Below are 25563 nucleotides of genomic sequence, written 5' to 3' on the forward strand. Positions count from 1 at the left end.
GGCCTGAAACCACTTATCAAGCCAGTGTTAGTCCCGGGCTATAGTGAAGCGGCACAACACAGCACAGGGCGATCTGCACGTCAGGCAGCTGGCGCAGCACTGCTTCGCTCCCAGGTACAGTGGGACCTGGGAGCGGCAGCAGGCTGGGTCGCCTGACTGTGTGGAAGGCAGACGCACAAGCCGGTCAATCTGAAATCTTTCACAATTGATTTTAAAGAAACTACTCGGCAAAAAATTTGATTCTCATGCATCTCGTAACTTTATTCGCCACCTTCATGATAAATTGCTTATCTATTATTTATTCCTCATAGTTGCGATATTTCAAAACCCGCCAGGTTAGCCGATAGCGCTAATGCCCTGGACTCCGGTAGGCGCGCTGGCACCGGGTCGAATCCGCCCGGCGGATTGCCGGCGTCGGCCAGTGTGTCAGCCAGCCTGGATGTGGTTTTCCATATCCCACTAGGTGAATACCGGGCTGTTCCCCACGTTCAACCTCAGTTACACGACTCGCAGACATCTGAACACGTTCGCACTATTCCATGGATTACTCTAGACGCAGACAGCTGGGGTACACTAATTCCATCCCGGGGGATAGGGGGTGGCGGCAGGAAGGGAATCCGACCACCACTTATAACTAACCTTACCAAATCCGTTCGTAACCGTGCCGACCCTGCGGAACCGCGGGACAAGGCACCAGCAAAAGAAAGAAGAAAGATTGTGGTGTCACCGCTAGACACCACACTTGCTAGGTGGTAGTTTTAAATCGTCCGCGGTCCATTAGTATACGTCGGACCCGCGTGTCGCCACTATCAGTGATTGCAGACCGAGCGCCGCCACACGGCAGGTCTAGAGAGACTTACTAGCACTCGCCCCAGTTGTACGGACGACTTTGCTAGCGACTACACGGACGGAGACTCTCATTTGCCGAGAATATGGATAGCATAGCCTTCAGCTAAGTCAATGGCTACGACCTAGCAAGGCGCCATTAGCATTATGTTGCATGTATCTAAAGAGTCTAGCATGTCTCATCAAGAACGATGTATACAAATGATGGATTAAAGTTAAGTATTCCAGAAGCTACGTACTTTTCTTTATAGCATTCATTACGTATCCTGTTTCAGACCTCACGCCATCCTGCGTGAGCTTATAGCGTGCATTTCGGTCTCCTCAAACCACACTGTGTCGGCACTTCTGTCGACACATCAAAGATAGTTGTGACATTTCAAAAATTAAGCAAGCCACTGCAAGAAAATCGAATAGTCTGCAATGAAAATTCAGGTTGCTAAGAATTTGCTTTTGGTGCACGTTAGGCCATACATTGCTGAGGACCAAATGTGTTTAACGTACTGAACTATTCTTTTAACTTGGGATGGAATCCATACCAAACACCATTCTAGAGAAAATGGATCGTATATAGCGCATTTCGTTCCCCTCGCATACCCAGACGATAAAGCGAGAACGAAATATTCATAACACTCTTGTATCTCGTAAATAGTCTGAGAAATCGGAACACCATTTTGGCAAATAGTTGTGCTCAAAGAGGTGAGTAAGTTGCAGTATGTTTACTGAGTCTAACTTCCTTATCTAGCGCGATATACAAGTAATTATAGATTTTTGTCAGTGGAATAACGTAACTTTTTTAAGGTCATTGACAACTGGTGAAACAAGAATTATTACAAGTTCCTATAAACCAGAAGAAGTTTACGATACATGTCTCAGACATTCACAATAGGATTAACGACCATGGTAAGAATCGTGGAGTCAAATACCAAAGTGTTGTGGGATTGCCTCCAGCCACTTTGCGAGGAATTGTTTAGCAATCATGTGAAACAAGATCTTATTGTGGCTTAACGAATGTTCAGATAAGTACGAGAGTGCAAGCAGTTAACTCCCTCGTTTCATTTACGCCTCGAAAACGACGGGGGTGTACACCTGTCCAAATATCAGTGGTTATTGAGGACGTTGCCTGGCTGCATTCCTGTAGCTTTCCCTTCTATCTATCTTTAATTTACACTTTTACAAAAGTCCCCCGTCGCAATTGCCTATTGTAGGAGTTTTGATACAGTTTTCAGTAATAGATACACTAATTCACGAGGAATATTTATGTACACAATTTATAAATATTTCGTTCAAAGCGGAAGAACTATAATGAAGTGAATGCGATTAGCATCCGACTGTAGCGAAAGGTCGGGACGAGCTACTGCTGCCAGGATGTCAGTTCGAACTACCGCCGACTTTCTAAACGATCGGCAGTGCAGGAAGTATCGGATATTAAACTGATCAGAACGGAATTTTTGGTACAGATTTAATGTTGTAGGAGCGTGAAGGGAAATGCAAGAATAGATCAAATAGAAAATGTATCTCAAGCCAGGCATTCGCTGGCTTCAGGTGGCTAGTAAGTGGCTATACTCGTATCTCAGGCAGAACTGTCGCTGCAGTCAGGCGGAATAGACAGTGCAATAGCTCGCAGCTCACGTCACTGCTATGAGGTGTCACTCCAAACCGCAATTAAATACGGAACAAATAACATTTGTGTCTCCTGAGAACTTTCCTGATAGACGCTGCGTATATTGTTTTAAGTTATTTGAAAGTGATGATGTTCCGTTAGCCAATATTGCTCTCTGATTCTTAACCACATGCGTATATTGTTTTACATTATTTGAAAGCGATAATGTACGCAATGGCATCCAAACAAATTCACCCTATCGTTACACGAGACAATTTGGCTCGCTGTAGCTAATTCTATGTTATATGTGCGAAGCCAGGGGGGTCACTAAAACTGACCAACTAACTAGATTTACACTACTGTCCATTAAAATTGCTACACCACGAAGATGACGTGCTACAGACGCGAAATTTAACCAACAGGAAGAAGATGCTGTGATATGCAAATGATTAGCTTTTCAGAGCAGTCACACAAGGTTGGCACCGGCGGCGACACCTACAACGTGCTGACACGAGGAAAGTTTCCAACCGATTTCTGATACACAAACAGCAGTTGACCGGCATTGCCTGGTGAAACGTTCCTGTGATGCCTCGTGTAAGGAGCAGAAATGCGTACCATCACGTTTCCGACTTTGATAAAGGTCGGATTGTAGTCTATCGCGATTGTGGTTTATCGTATCGCGACATTGCTGCTCGCGTTGGTCGAGATCAAATGGCTATTAGCAGAATAAGGCATGGGTGGGTTCATGAGGGTAATACGGAACGCCGTTTTGGATCCCAACGGCTTCGTATCACTAGCAGTCGAGATGACAGGAATCTTATCCGCATGGCTGTAACGGATCGTGCAGCCACGTCTCGATCGCCAGCAGATTCTCCAGATGTCTTACCAACTGAAAAAGTCTGATCCATGGTGGCCGAGCAACTGGCTCGTCACAATACGCCAGTAACTACTCTTGATGAACTGTGGTATCGTGTTGAAGCTGCATGGGCAGCTGTACCTGTACACACCATCGAAGCTCTGTTTGACTCAACGCCGAGGCGTATCAAGGCCGTTATTAGGGCCAGAGGTGGTTGTTCTAGGTACTGATTTCTCAGGATCTATGCACCCAAATTGCGTGAAAATGTAATCACATGTCAGTTCTGGTATAATATATTTGTCCAATGAATACCCGTTGATCATCTGCATTTCTTCTTGGTGTAGCAATTTTAATGGCCAGTAGTGTACTTGTGTAACTTAACATGTAACATCAGTTCCTACGACACGCAAGGCTGGTCGTTCTTCGAAAGAAAGTTAAATGAAAGAGAAACTGGATGTGTTCCCAAGAAATCTCTGTTATACGGCTCACGTACTAGTCCATGCTGTGGAAAACAGCTGTATCCCAAACATGTTCCATGGGTAACATGACAGGTGACTGTGTAGGCAAGGGACGTAGCGGCATCCGTTGTTCTTCTTTGTACGCGACGAGCCTGAAGTGGGTGCAGTACCTCATTCTGTACTAACTCGCTGCTATAGTTGTTACTGATTGCTACCTAAAAGATTCCATGCGGTTTCCAAAGACGGCCCAAACCAGTCAGTCTTTAACATCGGTGTTTAAACTCCCAACTTCGACATTTTGTAAACATTTCCCTGTTGCACATTACGCCGCCAGTGCAGGTGTCTGCTGCACTCCTGAAGACAGCCTCGTGCTCGGATCTCCCCCGCGGCGCGCAACACGTCGGGCAGACTAGGAGAGCGCGGCGGCGGTGCGCGCTTATCGGTCGATACGGCAGCGGCCAGCAGCGGGCGGCCGCCGCACCGGACGCTCTTAGCGTAATTGGTGCTCGTCGTAGTTTGTGCGCGCAGCTCTACTCTAGCGCCAGCAACCCTCCCCCCCTCCCCCCACGACCACCATTCCATCCGCTAGCAGAGCAGACGGTGATTGACCAGAAGACTCCCAGTGTTTGCATCTGTCGGCATCCGTTCACCCGTGTAGTGGTTACTGTTCAGCTGTGAACACACAGTGTCATCAAAAACTAGCAATTGAACAACTCTCTACATCTGCCGCAAGTGTTTAAAACCTTTTGGCGTAACCCCATTGAGACGTCATGCTTACTTTCCCTATCGGTGTGTTTATTAGCCGTTAATGTCCGTATGAAGCCACTAAATGAGCATCAGAGAGATTGAGCAGTATAAAGTTTCGTGAGAATGAATGGACTTTTGGCTACACTGGCTCAAGATAAACACTATAATCGGATTCTTTTGTAAACTTTAAACAGGCAGTGCCACGCAGTTTGTAAATATTTGATGAACCTCATACTCACTGGGCTAAGCTGCTGGTTGAACAATTTTTTTTCGTTACATAAAAATTCAGATCCGCCAGTTAACCATACAACAATTTTTTAGTGTCCAAATATGTTTCGGCAAATTTGTCACATCACCTGTGGGTACTTTTATTCATATCTATAAAATATACTCAGGCTTTAAGGATATAGTTATTACAAAATTAAAGTTAGTCCTAAAATAATGTTCTGTTTCTTGTGACTACTACCTTAATCTTCATAACGCGTGCAGGAAGTTCTTTAGATCGTTATGTAGCTTTCAGTGAAACCATTTTATTGTGAGCTTAGTTGTAACTTATCGGCGCTGCAGTCATGGACTGTGCGGCTGGTCCCGGCGGAGGTTCGAGTCCTCCCACGGGCATGTGTGTGTGTGTGTGTGTGTGTGTGTGTGTGTGTGTGTGGGTGTCCTTAGGATAATTTAGGATAAGTAGTGTGTAAGCTTAGGGACAGATAACCTTAGCAGTTAAGTCCCATAAGATTTCACACACATTTTTTTTTTGTAACTTATCTGTTTATTGTGAGTTGCTCTCGCACAGATCATTAGCTAACATACAACTTCAAACTTGAAAAACGTTCATAGATAATACAAAGTGTCAATAAAAGAATGTAATCGGCTTGGGGTGGCATCACAGCCACGACTGGAGTTTCCCTATCGCCAGGAACAAAATGAGAACAGAACGAAACTCATTAAAAACGGTACCCATTGCTTGACGGCAATGACGGGTACGGTTTTTAATGAGCTTCAGTGTTCACACTTCGTGCGTGTCTACGTATGAGAATCATAGCGTGATGCCATTGCCATACGACGTTTTTGTTCCCATCGACCACGAATAGTAAAGAAATGGGATCACTTTCAAAACCACACTCATTTCCTAACGAGAGTTATGGGTGTAGTTTCTTTTTTCGAGCTTCATTTCATAACGACTTATGACAATCATAGGATTAATGTCACTCCCAATGCATAAACTTTATTACTGATGACATAGTATCAAGTATGATAAGTAGACCGGCTCGACATTTAATGACGCTGTAATTATCTGTGCAATCGAAACTGAAAGTACAGAGTGCTCTTGTTCAATAATATACCACAAAATTTCTTTGGCCAATATGAGCTCCTTTAAACACTTTTAAATGATCGTCCGATCTCCAGTAGCTATTAAACTATTGTCCACTACTTTGTTCATGTGAATCGATCTCTTAATTTTCTCATGCTCCGTCATAAACTGCTCTAGATTTTCTAGTCGCCATCTCCACAATAATTTCTTCCTTTGCTTCTCCTCCTTCCGTCATCAGATCCACTACTCAAAGTTGCCTTACTGCAGGACCCACCAAATGAGGCATCTCGCAGGCAATGACATAAAAGTGGAAACTCATGTGTAGGCTAACAAGGTCTCCTTCTGGCGGTATACTTCCGCTGGATATTGTGTCGTCTAGACACATACACATAAGACAGCGGTGTGGAGGTTTAATTTAGTAATATGTAAAGACTGATCTCAGGGGCGACTGTAGGACTTTTCATAAGGTTTTCACTAACAGACAGATTCAAGACGAAGGTTTGTGTAAATAATTTACAGTTACAGTAATGAGAAGTGTGTATTATATTCAGTGCCGTCTGTTCCATATGTAATTAGCGTTAGGAGTGACATCGCGAAGCAATGCTGGGCGCTATGAGCTGCCGGCTGCTGTGGCCGAGCGATTCTAGGCGCTTCAGTCTGGATCCGCGCGACCTCTACGGTCGCAGGTTCGAATCCTGCCTCGGGCATGGATGTGTGTGACGTCCTTAGGTTAGTTAGGTTTAAGTAGTTCTAAGTTCTAGGGGACTGATGACCTCAGATGTTAAGTCCGATAGTGCTTAGAGCCATTTGAACCATTTTTTCGCTGTGAGCTAATCATCTACAGAGGAGGCGGTATCTGGCGGGAAAAGTAGTAAAGCAAACAGCCACCGTATCTTCCGAAAGCGGCGAAACTTGACCAGAATCTATACATAAATGGTCCAGTCATATTAATGTGACATCTGTCAGAAGCCTGAATAGCCACCTTTTGTAGCGCACACTTGCAGGAAGTTCCTCAGTGAGATTCTCGAAGATACTAACAGGGATGTGGAGCCGTGCGATTCCAGTACCGTGGCCATCTGCGGTAGGATTCTCGGTGGCGGAGGATCCATGGTACGAACTGCCCGTCCGAGGTGGTCCCACAGATTGTCGCTTGGGTTTAAATCTTGGGAGTCTAGCGGCCAGAAGAGTACGGTAAACCACATCCTGGTGCTCTTCAAACCACACATGTGCCCTGCGAGCTGAGTGACACTTTGCTTTGTCACGGTGGCAGATGCCATCGTTCCGAGGAAGAAACAAACAGCATGCAGGGGTGGACATGGTTGGCTCTGAGCACTATGGGACTAAACATCCGTGGCCATCAGTCCCCTAGAACTTAGAACTACTTAAACCTAACTAACCTAAGGACATCACACACATCCATGCCCGAGGCAGGATTCGAACCTGCGACCGTAGCGGTCGCGCGGTTCCAGACTGTAGCGCCTAGAACCGCTCGGCCACTCCGGCCGGCGAATATAGTCTGTGGTTCATTTATATGACTGGACTGTGTACTATAAATTAAAGTCCCCTGCCGCGTTTTTCTGTTTGAAAGTGAAAGTTAATTAAGGACTGTAGGGTTTTCGCTAATAGACTGATTCCAGAGGAGTACTTGCGTATACAATTTATCGCCACTTCGCCAGACAAGCCGTCCCGCAGTAGATACTTAGCGCTACTCTTGCGAAGCTGGGGCACATTGCTAGTAATATCTAATTTGAATATATGCATATATTTTTACGCATTTCCGTGCCATCAACTTCCAACTGCTTTTTAGTTATTCTTGCCTACGACTTGTTAAAAAGGCAGTTAGTGATGTCAGATTGCCACATGCCTCGAAGACTGCCACATGCCTGGAAGGTCACTGATAGTAACTTTGCAAACTAGCATGATCTGATATTTGTACGTCGGAAATTTGCAAAGATCGCTAAACGTTTTAAATGTAGCGAAGGGACAACTGCGAAACATAAATCTGGTCACCCGTTAAAGCACAGTGCGACCGCCGTCGTCGAATAGTTATACCGAAAAGCTCAAGTAGCACTTTCTTATATGATGCTTTCCGCTAGTAATAGTACTACTCGTTAAAAAACTGTATTCATGGTCATGAAGAATGTGCTCAAAAAAGGAGATCTTTATGTCAGCTGATATACGGGACTCATAAACATAGGATCTGTTAATTGTGAGCCGGCCAGAGTGGCCGTGCGGTTCTAGGCGCTACAGTCTGAAGCCGAGCGACCGCTACGGTCGCAAGTTCGAATCCTGCCTCGGACATGGATGTGTGTGACGTCCATAGGTTAGTTAGGTTTAATTAGTTCGAAGTTCTAGGCGACTTACGACCTCAGAAGTTAAGTCGCATAGTGCTTAGAGTCATTTGAACAACTTTTTTTTTTTTTTGCAGTAACGTTAATGGAATTAGTTTTATCACCTCAATCATATTTCCTTCAAAGTGGGGGACAGAAAATCTGAGAAGTTTTGCTATGAATTACCAACGTTTTCCAACAGCACTAGCAACAGAACTTGACCTCAAGTTAAGTGATACGGATCTCTGGCTGTCACACAGAACTGCTAGGGTAACACTTTCACAGTATTTCCTGCCTTATTTGAGGAACAACCTAACTTATCGATGTGTATTCCTCATTTTAATAATGTGTTACATTTTACTTTCTTCATGGGTATTAATAGGGAATTCATCTTCATACTGATAAAACAAATTATTACAAAAGTTTCATCTAAGCACCAGCCCACGTACAGTGTGAGAAGGTACTGGAAGCCTCTTGTCTGTACAGGACAAATAAAACAATAAATCAAGAAATAAATATGTGGAGACGATTGGGTAAAAAAATATTACGGCCTATTAATAATGCGTAAGACTAGTTTTCGAAATTGCGCTCTTTTCTTCACGCTGTGTACCAATAACATTCAGATAACAATGAACAAGTGATTGTAAAATTTAGGTGATGTTGACAGACGGAAATCGATTAAATTTATTCGGACACGTTATTTTGAAACTTGCCTCGTAATTATGAAATTTGAAGGACTTATGTACGTTAACATGACGAATAATTAAATAACTTTGAAAGAAATCATACATTTAGTTGTTTAAAGCAGTGAACCTCATAAATTTTTGCACTCTGAAACCCATTATTGCAACAGTTATGGGGCTATGGATTTCGTATGGAAAGGATACGTAACTTTATCGCCGTTGGAGGAAATGCAGCCTCTCATTCTGCAATAAATGGTAGTACAGCTGTTCTTAAGCTACAATAAATAATATTGTAGTCAAATTTCGCATCGTTTCTCCATCATTCGCGACTAACAGTTCGGTATGACTCTATTTGTACCTTCCAAATGAATACTCTTCAGAAATTTAGTCTCCATCTTTATTTTATACTCTCTCAAATGACGGAGACGTGCTGACATGCAAAACTGCTTCTAAATCAGTTTCTGGCATCTTTATAGGCCGTTCGTGTTATTTGTTTATGTTCGTTTATGTTCTGTAACAATCTTGTCAATAATATATTTGCTTCTAATGTAAAGTAAGTTACAGAGTTTCTTTTTAAAATGTCCTAAACCAGTTTTAAAATCATATTTTTCAGCAACTTTAAAGACTCATCATTTACTCTTTAGAAGCGACTTTGTGACATCGCCGATCCCCTTTTCCTGCTGAAGTAAAAAGTTATTCACACTGGTTGTTATCGCTCTAATATAAATACAACACAATGTTGTGAAACATCTTACCTTACAGTATACTTGTGACACTGCATAAGATACAGTCACAACGCCTCTAGATCACGTTTACTAAATATTTTTAGCAAAAAGTAAGTTTCCTGTTTCTTGCAACATGCGTACACTCTGCACATAGATAAATGTTCTGTAATCTTACAGAACATCACCTACGACGAACAGGAAAACAATGTAATGTTGTAGAGGTGTAATTTCCGTCTTGGTCGCTTCTCTATTTTTTTAGACGTTTTGGCTTAGTCATCATCAGAATCGCATTAAAAGAAAGTCGATATGAAGTACGTCATCAGATTCCATGTATAAGTCCTTAGTGGAACAACAACAACAAAAAAAGGCGTACGAGACGGAAGATTGCGTTAACTAGTAACATTATGATGGCAGACTCGTACAGTGCCCTTAAGACAAGATCAAACTACGACATTCTATTAGTACAAACACTTTTATCCCATACAGTTTAAGCCGTTCGCTGTTTAGCCAAAGAGCATATCTTGGTAGGAAGTGAAGTCCCGAATTTACCTGTACGGTATCTCGTCCTCCGGGGTACTTTCTCCTTGCCGCCCCCGCTGTCCCCTCCACGACAACCACCGCCACCGCCAGATCCAGCAGAAGCCCGTGGCTGGTGGTGGTGGTCCTTAAGTGCCACTGCTGCCAACGGCACAACTACTCCCGTGAAAACGAGCAGGAAGATCGCCGCCGCCGAACTATGCATTTTGAAGTTACTGTGACGAGTGTAACGCGTGTCGCTCTCAGCTAACGTTACGCGCAGCTGGCTGGAGGCTCCTCCATGGCGCACACCGACTACGTGGGCTGCGCGGCGAGCGGAGGGTTGCTCGCCGCTCGGGCACGGCTGCTCACTGTTGCGCGCGCCGCGGCTGCCAGCGTACGACTGCGCGTCACTTGTTCCGCGGACCGAGAAACAAGTGGAGCTTGCCGACGGCGCCCGAGCTGCGGCGGCGGCGACCGAATCGGGCGAACTGGAGAAGAAAAGTAAATAAAGGAGTCCGGCGGGCGGGATACGTGCGCCCGGGCCGCGAGTTTTATGGGCGCCTTAAAACAGCCCGCGCCGAGCGCTGCTTTACTACGCGGCGGTTCGCTACTTCCCCAGAATTTGAATTTTAAAAATGCAACGTAGCAGGTGAGTCGACTGCCGCGCTACACCTCCCCACACCTGCAGAGTAGATTTCGAGTGATTCGCGGAACGAAACGCTGCACAGCTGTGACGCTTTCCATATTTCATCGCGTTTCGAAAATGCTCTCTGTTACTGTCGACGAATCCCTCCTCATTTCGCTATAATTTTACGACATTTAAGAACGAGAAACAGAACTTTACTGTCAGCATTACGAATTGGATTTCACATGCAGCACTTCATTAGGCAATAATTCACTGCATAAGTCATTCTGTTAAATCTTCTCAGGCCCCCCTCCCCACCTCTCTCTCTTAGCGATCGTAGTTTCAAGTGATTTATAACGGTTCTCGCTTACTCATAACGGCAAATCTACAACTTCATAATATTATCTTGGCATTCTCTATGTTTGAGGATGTATATCTGGGATTAGTGTCTTCATATAGGGGTCCCACAGCCTCACTGTAATCTCTAAATGATCATCACGGAATCATCCTGTATATCACATTAGTGGCCAGTTTCGGCCTTTGGCCATTTTCAAATGTCAGGCAAATATAATTAAAAAAAACAGTAAGCAGGTAAAACACATTGGCGAACATCGTTACGCTTCCATATTGCAGCTGTTGTTATATGTATAACAACAGGCCATGTAAATACAGGTAGTAAGTACGTAACTTGTTGTACAGGGTGTGCCTGGAAGCAGGATGTGCTGTGCAAGACCATTGTTGTGTGCATAGTTCCGCGTAGTCAGCGCGTACACAACTTTCCCACTAGAGCGCGCCCCACTAAGCACAACAGCGCAGGCGCAGCGCTCGTCCGTCTCTGCACTACGAGATGGCGCTGCCATAGAGACGGACCAAATTCTGCTTCCGCCGATCCGCGTATTAATATGTAACGCAGCCAATGAGATTGCTGCTAACGTAGAACCTTTTCTCCTCGCGGATCACACTCGCGCAGTGATACATGAACGCGCGAGGTATTATAACGAGTGTAGAGACCTCCGATTAGTCAGCCAACATTTGTCTGTACCAGTCTGCATTAGTCTGTACCAGCCTGTACGAGTTCTACATTTGTCTGTACCAGTCTATAGTCAAGTTTCAGTCTGCGGCTAATAAGATTATCATATTCCTGTACATAGCCATGAAGATAAATGTCTAGACACTTTTGTCAAGTATCAGAGATATATGTGAGAATAAGATTAACGTACCAATACCAAAGGAACTTCAGATTGTCAATTGTAAATAGCATCCAGAACCAAGTTAAGTAATTTTTATGCTTGTTATTATTTTAATAAATGTGTGTGAAAATTAATCAAGTTCTGTTTAAAGTTGGTCACCGTCAATCTGCTACACTAAGCGTGCAAGTGGCATTTCTATCGTCTGACCTAACGGCAGAAGATAAATACGCCACGATAAGACCACGAGACATATTGCTGACACTCGCCTACTTCGTTAAAGCGACAAGTCAAATAATCTGATGGTGTGTGTACTGAAGGTCTTACTGTACGGACATCACAACCATATTATGTAAGTAATTTACCAACAATTTTAATACGCAAGCATACTAATCGAACAAACTAAGTTGACACTCGGCGCGATGGCTGATGATAGCGACCGTAAATGCAATTTTCCATTTACAGTCGTTCCCATCAGCCACTGTGCCGAGTGTCAGCTTAATTTGTGCGAATAATAATGATGTTCATTAGCGTGTGTTACCTGTTTACAGTGCACACCCTAAGAGCTATGAGCACTTGTTATCTCTGCTACTGTGAAACTTCTGAAAAAAATGCTTATAGCCCTTGAGATGTGCACCTTAGAGCCCATGCCTATTGGACTTTTTTTCTTGTTTTGGTTCATACTACTTCCTCCCAAGAAACATTTTCCCTTCTCTACCTAAAAGTTTGTAATACCATCACAGACTCACACTGTAATACATGGTGCACTAAAGCTATCTTGCATAATACAACTGACAGCCTACGATGGTTTTGATAATGGTTTCATCATTTAAATCTGGGATGCTTAAAACGTTCGATCTGATCCAGTGTAATCACACATGAAGCGTAACTGATGATGCCGTCTTTCTTGACCATTATACCAAGTTTACAGTGCTTCTGGAATTCGCGAATTTACCTCTTCGCATACTTGGCATTAATCTATGATTCCGACCACGTGTCCCTCAGCTACATACATGCATCCTTAATATTGGCTCAAGGAAACGTGTTCCACTAACTTACTGCACAGGAGCAACCACATGTACTCATGCAGCGCTCCTGCTATTGTCTTCCGTAAGTTTTGCCCATCTCGACGGTGACTGCGGTATTTCGAGGCGTGCAGTAGCAGAAATGGTGTCTTCGGAACTCACTTTCTCCACCAAACTAGCTCTTAGAGTAATAGGTTTTCGGGCTGTATGGGTTATAAATGACAAACATATGTGTTCTGCACGAGTTGAATCTACAAGAAGTAGATTATATGGTGAAAGTTCATTGTTTCGATTTGGTAATCAACTTACAAATCTGGTTTACGAATCCTTCATATTAAACCCCGCTGTTGCGCTTGCGAAAGTTTCGCCATCTGCAAAGTACTACTACTCGTCCAGATTGCGTTATCAAGAATCTTATTCAGTACATCGGAGTGAATTTCAGGATGAAACCGGATTATTCATGAATAACTAGCTTTAAATTTGCAAGAAGTGGTATGCTTCCAAAGTGTTACGTCTTAGAAAAATTCAGTATTTTTGTATCATCCGCGTTGTGTATAGAAACCCGTGGGTCAACTACTTTAGGGGGTATGAGTACTTTAAAACTGAACAGTGTATTACGGACTTATATGAAAAATGTAAAAGCTGCCACATTACTGTATTGTTCTACGACAGCCGGCCGCAGTGGTCTCGCGGTTCTTGGCGCTTAGTCCGGAACCGCGCGACTGCTACGGTCGCAGGTTCGAAACCTGCCTCGGGCATGGATGTGTGTGATGTCCTTAGGTTAGTTAGGTTTGAGTAGTTCTAAGTTCTAGGGGACTGATGACCACCGATGTTAAGTCCCATAGTGCTCAGAGCCATACTTATTTAAGTAGTAGTAGTAGTTCTACGACATACACAATGTGATCAAAAGTATCCCGACACCTGCCTGAAAATGACTTACAAGTTCGTGGCGCTCACCATCGATAATGCTGGAATTCAGTATAGTGTTGGCCCACCCTTAGCCTTGATGACAGCTTCCACTCTCGCAGGCAGGTTTCTTGGGGAATGGCAGCCCATTCTTCACGGAGTGCTGCACTGACGAGAGTTATCGAAGTCGGTCTGTGAGGTCTGGCACGAAGTCGGCGTTCCAAAACATCACAAAGGTGTTCTAAAAGGTTCAGGCCAGGACTTTGCAGGACAGTCCATTATAGCGATGTTACTGCCGTGTAGGCCCTAGTCACTCCGCCACAGACTGTGCACTATGAACAGGTGCTCAATCGTGTTGAAAGATGCAATCGCCATCCCCCATATTGCTCTTTAACAGTGGGAAACAAGAAGGTGCTTAAAACATCAAAGTACACCTATGCTGAGATAGTGTCATGCAAAACAACAAGGGGTGCAAGGCCCCTCCCTGAAAAACACGATCATACCATAACACCACCGCCTCCGAATTTTACTGTTTGCACTACACGCTGGCAGATGACGTTCATCGGGCATTCGCCATAACCATACGCTGCCATCGGATGGCCACATTGTGTACCGTGATTGATCACTCCACACAATGTTTTTCCACTGTTCAATCGGCCAATGTTTACGATCCTTACACCAAGCAAGGCGTCATTTGGCATTTACCGGCGTGATGTGTGGTTTATGAGCAGCCGATCGACCATGAAATCCAAGTTTTCTCACCTCCCGCCCAACTGACATAGTACTTGCAGTGGATCCTGATGCACCATGAAATTTCTGTCTGATGGTCTGGATAGATGTCTGCCTATTGACATTACGACCCTCTTCAACTGTCGGCGGTCTCTGTCAGTCAGCCGACAAGGTCGGCCTGCCTGTACGCTTTTGTGCTGTACGTGTCCCTTCACGTTTCCACTTCATTATCACATCGGAAACAGTGGACCTAGGGATGTTTGGGAGTGTGGAAATCTCGCGTACATACGTATGACGCATGTGAGAGCCAATCATCTGACGTTCGAAGTCCTTGAGTTCCGCGGAGCGCCTCAGTCTGCTCTCTCAAGATGTCTAATGACTACTGACGTCACTAATACGGAGTACCTGACAGTAGGTGGCAGTACAATGCACCTAATATGAAAAATTTATGTTTCTCTGGATGTCTGGATACTTTGGATCATATAGTGTACTAAGCATATACGATCTGTTACAAAACGATACCCACCAACTTCGAAGTTTGTAGAGGGTTTCTTCAGGAATAAATTGCGGATAGGAACACGAGTCCGGAAGCAACACTGCAGAGCGTCAAAGTTACGGGCCACCCCTCTGACAGCAAATATGACTTTGTACGCTGGCGCAAGAACGTCTCGCAATGTTGTTTGTTATTCAGTAATCGCCACTGAATGCCACGATCGCCATTGAGAAGACGGAGTCACTTGCTACGTAGACAGGTCTTGTCTCCTTTAAATGTGGTACTCCGCTGCCTCGGTGGATGATTGTGTGGGATACGAGTTTCCACCCGCGGTCTATTTTTCTCCTGTACACCGAAAAACACTGAAGATTTTAGAACATTCCAGGAGAAAAATAAACTGCGAATGTAAACCAGTGTCCGAAACCGTCATTCATCAAGGCAACAGAGCATCGCATGCGTAGGAGACAAGGCCTGTATGCGCAGCAGTTAGCTCCATCTTCTCCACTGGCGTTCGTGGGATTTAGTCGCGATCACCGAATAACAAACAACGTTGAGAGACGTTCCGACTGCGGTCCGTCAGCGTACGAAGTCACGTTTGCTGCCAAAGGGCTGGCCTAGCGGCAGGCGCCGGCACCTGTGAGTTCGACGTTCTTGTCGTCGTTGGATGACGTCACTGGACACGGGTTCCTATCCTCAATTTGTTACTCAAGACACCCTCTACAACCCCTCGAAGCAGGTGGATATAGTTTTGTAACACTACGTAAATAGAACCATATGGATACTCCTGTAGCAGGAATAATCAGGTATGTTCTGATACATTTGCTTGTAGATGTGATGTAGGCGCAGCATTGTATATCTTAGCCTAAGTGTTCGTTATTTTTCTTAACTCTATAGATCTGAAGATATCAGCACAGAATGGAAACCGGTCATATCATTAAAAATATAAAGGATGTTTTACAATTCCTTCAACATGCATCTAAGTGTTGTAGACGGAGGTTAGTAGATATACACTCCTGGAAATTGAAATAAGAACACCGTGAATTCATTGTCCCAGGAAGGGGAAACTTTATTGACACATTCCTGGGATCAGATACATCACATGATCACACTGACAGAACCACAGGCACATAGACACAGGCAACAGAGCATGCACAATGTCGGCACTAGTACAGTGTATATCCACCTTTCGCAGCAATGCAGGCTGCTATTCTCCCATGGAGACGATCGTAGAGATGCTGGATGTAGTCCTGTGGAACGGCTTGCCATGCCATTTCCACCTGGCGCCTCAGTTGGACCAGCGTTCGTCCTGGACGTGCAGACCGCGTGAGACGACGCTTCATCCAGTCCCAAACATGCTCAATGGGGGACAGATCCGGAGATCTTGCTGGCCAGGGTAGTTGACTTACACCTTCTAGAGCACGTTGGGTGGCACGGGATACATGCGGACGTGCATTGTCCTGTTGGAACAGCAAGTTCCCTTGCCGGTAGAACGATGGGTTCGATGACGGTTTGGATGTACCGTGCACTATTCAGTGTCCCCTCGGCGATCACCAGTGGTGTACGGCCAGTGTAGGAGATCGCTCCCCACACCATGATGCCAGGTGTTGGCCCTGTGTGCCTCGGTCGTATGCAGTCCTGATTGTGGCGCTCACCTGCACGGCGCCAAACACGCATACGACCATCATTGGCACCAAGGCATAAGCGACTCTCATCGCTGAAGACGACACGTCTCCATTCGTCCCTCCATTCACGCCTGTCGCGACACCACTGGAGGCGGGCTGCACGATGTTGGGGCGTGAGCGGAAGACGGCCTAACGGTGTGCGGGACCGTAGCCCAGCTTCATGGAGACGGTTGCGAATGGTCCTCGCCGATACCCCAGGAGCAACTGTGTCCCTAATTTGCTGGGAAGTGGCGGTGCGGTCCCCTACGGCACTGCGTAGGATCCTACGGTCTTGGCGTGCATCCGTGCGTCGCTGCGGTCCGGTCCCAGGTCGACGGGCACGTGCACCTCCCGCCGACCACTGGCGACAACATCGATGTACTGTGGAGACCTCACGCCCCACGTGTTGAGCAATTCGGCGGTACGTCCACCCGGCCTCCCGCATGCCCACTATACGCCCTCGCTCAAAGTCCGTCAACTGCACATACGGTTCACGTCCACGCTGTCGCGGCATGCTACCAGTGTTAAAGACTGCGATGGAGCTCCGTATGCCACGGCAAACTGGCCGACACTGACGGCGGCGGTGCACAAATGCTGCGCAGCTAGCGCTATTCGACGGCCAACACCGCGGTTCCTGGTGTGTCCGCTGTGCCGTGCGTGTGATCATTGCTTGTACAGCCCTCTCGCAGTGTCCGGAGCAAGTATGGTGGGTCTGACACACCGGTGTCAATGTGTTCTTTTTTCCATTTCCAGGAGTGTAGTTTTGATAAGGAATACATATCCGAAATTGACTGTTTGGATAGAAATAAATTTGAAGATCGGAACACTCCCGCTTAACGATGCACACAGAGAGTCTACAATGAGTTCTGACCTGTGTGCTCTACGGGAGGTCACGATATGGGTATTACTTCTAACACTCGTCGTCGTGTTCTTTCTACGTGGCTGAGGACGTCGGCCTCAAAGTCAAGAATGCTGTGCGTCCCTGCAGTGCCACAGTCACACTGCGAACGTACCAGTTTCTCGCAGCCGTTGTTGTAGTCTGCCGCAAATGGTATGTGGTGTCATAATTAAAGAAGGAACTGACGACTGCACCCTCTTCTCAGCTTGTGTACGTCCCGATAAGCGGCAGATTTGAAAGTGATCTGATCGTCAATCTTATTTTATATCCAAATGTTCAAAAATGTTCAAATGTGTGTGAAATCTTATGGGACTTAACTGCGAAGGTTATCAATCCCTAAGATTACACACTACGTAACCTGAATTATGCTAAGGACAAACACGCACACCCGTGCCCGAGGGAGGACTCGAACCTCCGCCGGGTCCAGCCGCACAGTCCATGACTGCAGCGCCCAAGACCGCGCGGCTAATCCCGCGTGCCTATATCCAAATGGTGCATATCCGGACATGGATTCTGATCAAAACTATATCTACTAAGTCCACTCTACAGCCCCTAGAACCCTGTAATAGTACTTGTGAAACGCCCCCCTAGACATTTACTGATTTTCTACAAACATGTAGCACGTCAACTTTCGTAATTTCAATACAATAGATTTATCTTGCAAAAGATGAGAAAAGGAAGAGGATGGAACGAAAGTAATCATCAAGTTTCAACTTCCCTCCTTCCTAGCCAGTGCATTAAACGGGATGTTACGAAACGATACCGACAGACTTGAAGGGGTTGCAGAGGGTGTCTTGCGGAACAAATTAAGGGTAGGAACCCGTGTCCGGAAATGTCGTCTAACGAAGCTGCTGCTAGGCCACCCATTCGACAGTAAACGTGGCTTTTTACGCTGTAGGGACATAGGCGGAACGTCTCACTATGCTGCTTTTTATTCAGTGATCGTGTCTGATTCCCCCGATCGACAATGGTGAAGATAAAGCTAGCTGCTCTACGGACAGGCCTTGTCTTCTATGAATGCGATTCTCTGTTGCGTCGTTGGATGACAGTTCCCGATACTGATTTCCATCGGCATTTTATTTTTGTGCTGTATACGGAAAAATGTTGGAGATTTTAGGGGATTACAGGAGGAAAATAAACTGCGGATGGAAACCCCTGTGCGAAACCGTCATTCACCGAAACAACATTCATAGGAGACAAGGCGTGTCTAAGCAGCAGCTAGCTCCTTATTCTCCAGTGTCGATCGTGGCCATCAGTCGCGATCACTGAATAGCAGACAATATTGCGAGACGTTCCGCGTACGATCCGTTAGCGTACAAAGTGAAGTTTGCTGCCGAGGGGTTGTCGTATCGGCAACGCTCTGCAGCGTCGTTGGATGACGTTTCTGGACACGGGTTCCTATCCTCAATTGCTTCCTCAATACATCCTCTATAACTCCTCGTAGTGTGTGAATATCGTTTTGTAGCATACTGTATATAGCCAGTATTGTTGGGATTAGTGTAACACCGAAGTTCGCAGAGAACTAACCACGCCATATAGGCTATTATGAAGGTGGGGTCGCCATTCCCGAAAGTATTTAGAAACTAATGGCAGGTACTCCCCTCTGGGGGAGGAATCCTTGTTCCCCTTCTGTCTGCGTCTAGTGTACTTCACATGATCACTGGTGACAAAGTTTCTCAAAGAGTTGCGCATCTTATAACTGAAAAGGGGGGCGAGGTGTTGGCACCAACCCGGTGTTTACCTAGAGGGATGTAGTAAACCACCTACAAACCATATACAGGCTGTATGAATGCAGAATCTCACGGCGTAACGTTGAATAAAATGTTCTCGGGTTTCCAACCGCGTCAACTGCTTAAAACTACACGAGCTTTCGGCCAAGCACTCCTTGGCCATTGTCAAGTGATATTACTGCCAGTGGGCTGTTGGTGCGCCCTTATATACGCTAGCTGCCGGCTGTGACGTCACTGGTAACCTTGACAGTGCCATATATGGGCATGTTTTGAGTCGGCGTTCGATGTGACCTCTTCAACCGCACTATCGCCGGATCCCACGCAGTGCTGAGCTGCGAGCCACCGTCTCTACCTTCAGGGTGTTTGCGGTAATTTTTATTTCAATAGCTTCCTTTATTAAACTGTCCCAGAGAGGTATCGTCCAATTTTATGTGGTGACCGTTTTCTAATGGATGCTCAGCTAACGCAGATTTCTCTGGATAGCGTAGGCGATAAAACCTCTGATTTTCTTTCCTGCGTTGTTCCACAGTGCGCACTGTTTGTCCGATGTACTGTTGACCACACTCACAAAGTATTTCGTAGACCCCAGGTGTTCTAAGACCTACTGCGTCTTTAACTGGCCTCAGTAATTGACGGATTTTCGTTGGAGGCCTGAAGATTGATTTGACGTTGTGTCTTTTCAACAGGCGGCTTATCTTGCCCGACACAGAGCCACAGAATGGCAGCAAAGCAAGTTTCTTTTCCTGCTCTTTGTCGGTCAAATCAATCTTCAGGCCTCCAACGGAAATCCGTCAATTACTGAGACCAGCTGAAGACGCAGTAGGTCTCAGAACACCTGGAGTCTACGAAATACGTTGTGAGTGAGGCCAGAAGTACATCGGACAAACAGTGCGCACTGTGGAACAACGCAGGAAAGATCATGAGAGGTATTATCGCCTACGCCTACAGACATCTGCGTTAGGTGATCGTGCGTTAGAAAACGGTCACCACATAAAATTTAACGATACCTCTGTCGTGGCTCGCACCAACGTCTTCTGGGACAGTTTAATAAAGGAAGCTATTGAAATAAAAATTAACGCAAAACACCCTGAATAGAGACGGTGGCATCCAGCTGAGCGCTGCGTGGGATCCGGCGATAGCGCGGCTGAAGAGGGCACATCGAACGCCGACTCAAAACATGCCCATATATGGCACTGTCAAGGGCACCACTGACGTCACAGCCGGCAGCTAGCGTATATAAGGGCGCACCAACAGCCCACTGGCAGTCATACCACTTGACAATGGCCAAGGAGTGCTTGGCCGAAAGCTCGTGTAGTTTTAAGCAATTGACGCGGTTGCAAACCCGATAACATTTTATTCCATATACAGGCTGGCCGCCATACCGCGTCAGTCCACGAGGAGGACTCGATGCGGAGAGGACGATCCTCTCAGCGGACTGGAAGTGACTTCTTTAGCGTGCCAAGTTTTTACTATCACTCTGAAGAGAGACGTTTCTTGCCTGCAGGTCCATGTCACTGTGGTGTGCGTACTGTAAGACCTTCGGTACACACACCGTCAGATTATTTGACTTGTCGCTCTAACGAAGTAGGCGAGTGTCAGCAATATGTCTCGTGGTCTTACCGTGGCGTGTTTATCTTCTGCCGTTAGGTCAGACGATAGAAATGCCACTTGCATGCTTAGAGTAGCAGATTAACGGTGACCAACTTTAAACAGAACTTAATTAATTTTCACACACATTTATTAAAATAATAAAAAGCATAGATATTATGTAACTTGATTCTGGATGCTGTTTACAATTGACAATCTGAAGTTCCTTTGGGTCTTGGTACATTAATCTTATTCTCACATATCTCTGATACTTGACAAAGTGTCTATACATTTATCTTCATGGCTATGTACAGGACTATGATAATCTTATTAGGCGCAGACTGAAACTTGACTATAGACTGGTACAGACAAATGCAGACTAATGCAGACCGACTAATCGGAGGTCTGTACACTCGTTATAATACTTCACGCATTCAGGTATCACTGCGCGAGTGTGATCTGCGAGGAGAAAAGGTTCTGCGTTAGCAACAATCTCATTGACTGCGTTACATATTAACACGCGGATCGGCGGAAGCAGAATTTGGTCCGTCTCTTAGGCAGCGCCATCTCGTAGTGCGGAGACGGACGAGCGCTACGCCTGCGCTGTTGTGCTTAGCGGGGCGCGCTCTATTGGGAAAGTTGTGTACGCGCTGACTAAGCGGAACTATGTACACAACTCAGGACCATAATGAAATCACCGAGGCACGACTCTTCTAGAGGCGTCATACGGGACAAAGGCGCGGGAGCTTCACTGTGTAGCATAACTGTAGACTTGAAACTGGAAGCAAACAAAAAATTAAAAACACGTAACCTTAAGTTATGAAGTGACAGTTAAAACTTGACGTCCGCCCGTCGTATCAGTGTGAAAACTAGAAGTGTTTGGACTACTGGGAGCGAAGCGAAGAGTGGCTGTGACGGTGAAGAGGGTGGCTTTTTCTCCAGAGGAGGGAAACAGTTGCATGTGGACTGGGTCTCCAAAGACGAAGTCGGAAGCAAGCGGCGATTGCGTCAGTTCTTGTAGCGCGCGAGGAGGCCTTTGAGCCGGAGTGGCGCGCCGTGTAAGTCACGTCCCCGCAATCAGCTTTGTCTCTGCAGGCGGGCGACGGCCGCGCGGCGGTAGCGGCAGTTATTATTGATCGATTTGGGCGCGTTGTGAGGCGGAGCGGCGCCTTGGCACCTGCGTGAGGACGGCCTCCCCACTCTGCAGGCGAGTCCTCAAAGGGCCGGGCCCAGCGCGCAGCAGCCAGCCACAGCAAAGGGCGCGGGAACTGCATTGGCAGGCAGGCAGTCGGCTGCCGCGGGCGACCGCAGGGCGCGGGCCGCCTTCGCGCTCTTCCGAGCGGCGCCTCCCGAAAAGGAGCGAACCACTCCGCTTTCATCGCAAATAAAAGCGCTGCTGCAGAGGCGGCGTTTAACTAACTTTGTGCGGCTCGAGAGCTGTCAAGGGCAATTTCGGCCGTCCTTACTTCTTACAGATTCAACACATCGCTGCATAGAAACTATGGCTCCTTTATAACTGCTTACTTTCCGTGTCGCTCGTTGCACGGTATGAGCCTCCCAAATAAAGGCATCTTTTTGGTGGCCTGCGTATTCGGCGTGTATCATAATTAACAGTGGAAGGTGACAGAAGTGAAAGTGGACTATGGTAAAAGTAGAAACAACCCAGTAAATATGGGTACGCAAACGACCCGCGTCGTAAAGACTAGTATAGAAGACTATTATAGAACTGTAGCGAAAAGGTCATCGGCCAGCCCAGTGCCAGGGGCACTCTCACTGGGGTTAGCTCGGCGGGAAAGGCCAGCAAAATTAGGTTTATATTGGAACAAATAAGCACTCGGTCACAAATATTAAGTCAAAATTGACCATGTTTCGACGCTACTATGAACAAGGCTACTGTGAACAAGGGTTGCAACAGTACGAGCAGCCCTTAGCGGCTCGCCATCTCATAACTGTTCATGACGTCGCCTTTCCGGCTTAGATCTTTTTTAATATGTGACTTGTAAGTACTGCATCTTTTCCAGTCAGTACAAACTTTAATTTTATTAATGTACAATATACCTAATATGTTATAGAACAGTTAGTTTAATTCTGAAGACGACGCTCATAGTAGCGTCGAACCAGGTCAATTTAGACTTAATATTTGTGACCGAGGGCTTATTTGTTCCAATATAATTCTGACACGGTCACTGAACCTTAGCGGCTATGTTCAAAGTTTAAAAATTAGGTTTGTTTCTACTGGCACACCTGTAACGCTGCAGGTAGAGTACTCACAGTCACATACCAAAAGTAGTACCCTAGTCTAACAGTTGTAGAGGAAGATATAATTCAATCATCATAAACAACATGCATAATAAATAACAGTAGATTAGTCCCCATAGTGGTGAAGGTTCAAAAATGGTTCAAATGGCTCTGAGCGCTATGGGACTTAACATCTGAGCTCATCAGTCCCATAGAACTTAGAACTACTTAAACCTAACTAACCTAAAGACATCATACACATCCATGCTCGAGGCAGGATTCGAACCTGCGACCGTAGCGGTCGCGCGGCTCCGGAATGTAGCGCCTAGAACCGCTCGGCCACTCCGGAAGGTAGTGGTGAAGGAATTGTAGTATTAACCTGTAGTGTTAGAAATAAAAGCTACAGAATTGTCAATTGTTAATAGTTGGAATTATGACCTACTAATGTATTTAAGTAGTAGGTTAACTTGTATAATTATAACGACTGAATAAAGAATTTAAAAAAAAAAAAACGACCCGCATGCCTCTAAACTGAGAAGTATGTACTCTCCGTGGTGCGGCTGAACAACTGGAGTAGCTAGTTGTACGGTCATCTCAAGATCTACGAGATGATCCGGGGGTGTTAAAATCAATTCGTAAAGCATGTAGTATTGCTACAAATGGGAGGCCGACACCTGACACACCCCCTTTAATAGACACGAGTATACAGTAAACTGTAAATGTGACTTGCTGACGTTAATAGTATATTGTATTTCTTGATATGGTAGGTCATAGGTCAACTTTGTGCCCATTTAGGTGGGAACATAATACAAAAGTTTACATTTCAAATGAATTTGTACAAATTAGGACGATATTTCATACTGAAGTCAAAGGCGGTTTATAACAACACATACGCAGTTGTATCGCTGCCGACTGACTTGCGGATCCGTGTACACTGATGCTTTTTGGCTTGTATTATCGTATCTTTTCACCTGTGTCAATTTCCAACTACCCGGAAGTGCCAAAGAAACTGGTAAACCTGCCTAATATCATGTAGGGACCCCTCGAGCAAGCAGAAGTGCCGCAACACGATATGGCACGGACTCAACTAATGTCTGAAGTAGGGCTGGAGGGAATTGACACCATGAATCCTGCAGGGCAGTCCGTAAATCCGTAAGAGTACGGGGTGGGGGGCTGGAGATCTGATCTGAACAGCACGTTGCAAGGCATGACATTTCAGATATGCTCGATAATGTTCGTGTCTGGGGAGTTTGGTCCCCAGCGAAAGTGCCTAAACTCAGAAGAGTATTCCTAGAGCCACTCTGTAGGAATTCAGGACGTGTGGGGTGTCGCATTGTCCTGCTGGAATTGCTCAAATCCATTGGTATGCACAGTGGACATGAATGGATGTAGGTGATCAGGTAGGATGCTTACGTTCATGTCACCTGTCAGAGTAGTTTCTAGACATATCAGGAGTCCCATATCACTCCAACTACACACGCCCCACACCATTGCAGAGACTCCACCAGCTTGAACAGTCTCCTGTTGATACACAGGGTCTTTGCATTCATGAGGTTGTCTCCATACCCGTACACGTTCATCCGCTCGGTACAATTTGAAGAGCTTTGTGTCGTGCAGTCAGCAAGGGTACACGAGTGGGGCTACCGCTCTGAAAGCTCGTATTAACGATGTTTCGTTGAATGGTTCGCACGCTCACACTTGTTGATGGCCCAGCACTGAAATCTGCAGATATCTGCGGATGGGTTGCACTCCTGTCACATTGAACGATTCTCTTCAGTCATCGTAGGTCCCGTTTTACAGCATCTTTTTCTGGTCGCAGCTATGTCGGAAATTTGATGTTTTACCGGTTTCCTGGTATTCACCGTACACTCGTGAAATGGTCGTACGGAGATATCCCCACTTCATCGCTACTTCGGAGATGCTGGGTCCCATCGCCCGTGCGCAGAGTATGACACTTAAATCTTGATATCCTCCCACTGTAGGCAGACACTTGTTGTTTTATATAGGCGTTGCCGACCGCAGGGTCGTTTCTGCCTGTTTGCATATCTCTTTAATTGAATACGCATTCCTGTACCGGTTTCTTTGGCGCTTCAGTGTATGTAGCGTTGGTGCCTGCCATGTGTGAATATACTGATATGGTATGTTGAAGACGTCGTTGAAAGGGTGAAACGTAGTGCCGATACAAATAGTAACCAACGACGTCGGCAATATTACCGACGTATGTATCAGCATCATATCCCCTCGCTGCATGTATACTACGCCTCAGTACGAGCTCTAATTTCCTTTATCTTGTGATGATTGCGCGATTTGAAAGTTGGTGATAATAATAAATAATATATGCTCTACATCCTCGGTGAAAATGGGATTTCGGAATTTAGTGAGCAGCCCCTTCCGTTTAGCGCGCCGTC

At 45.9% G+C, this 25563-nt stretch overlaps 1 protein-coding gene across 3 annotated transcripts in view; it reads right to left on the minus strand.

Annotated features, from left to right (window-relative positions):
- The window catches only part of LOC124622155 (semaphorin-2A-like), a 1077868-nt gene that overhangs the window by 375322 nt on the left and 676983 nt on the right, over positions 1–25563 (minus strand). Inside the window, exon 1 of one of the 3 annotated variants that reach the window (XM_047147794.1) lies at positions 10107–10463. The exons of the other annotated variants lie outside the window; for them this stretch is intronic. Coding sequence (XP_047003750.1) covers positions 10107–10299 — 193 coding nt within the window. The 5' untranslated portion in view covers positions 10300–10463. Of the gene's footprint in view, positions 1–10106; positions 10464–25563 lie in introns of those variants that run through there. 3 annotated transcript variants of the gene reach the window in all.

This window comes from Schistocerca americana, chromosome 7, assembly GCF_021461395.2.
Source record: "Schistocerca americana isolate TAMUIC-IGC-003095 chromosome 7, iqSchAmer2.1, whole genome shotgun sequence".
Taxonomy (NCBI): domain Eukaryota; kingdom Metazoa; phylum Arthropoda; class Insecta; order Orthoptera; family Acrididae; genus Schistocerca; species Schistocerca americana.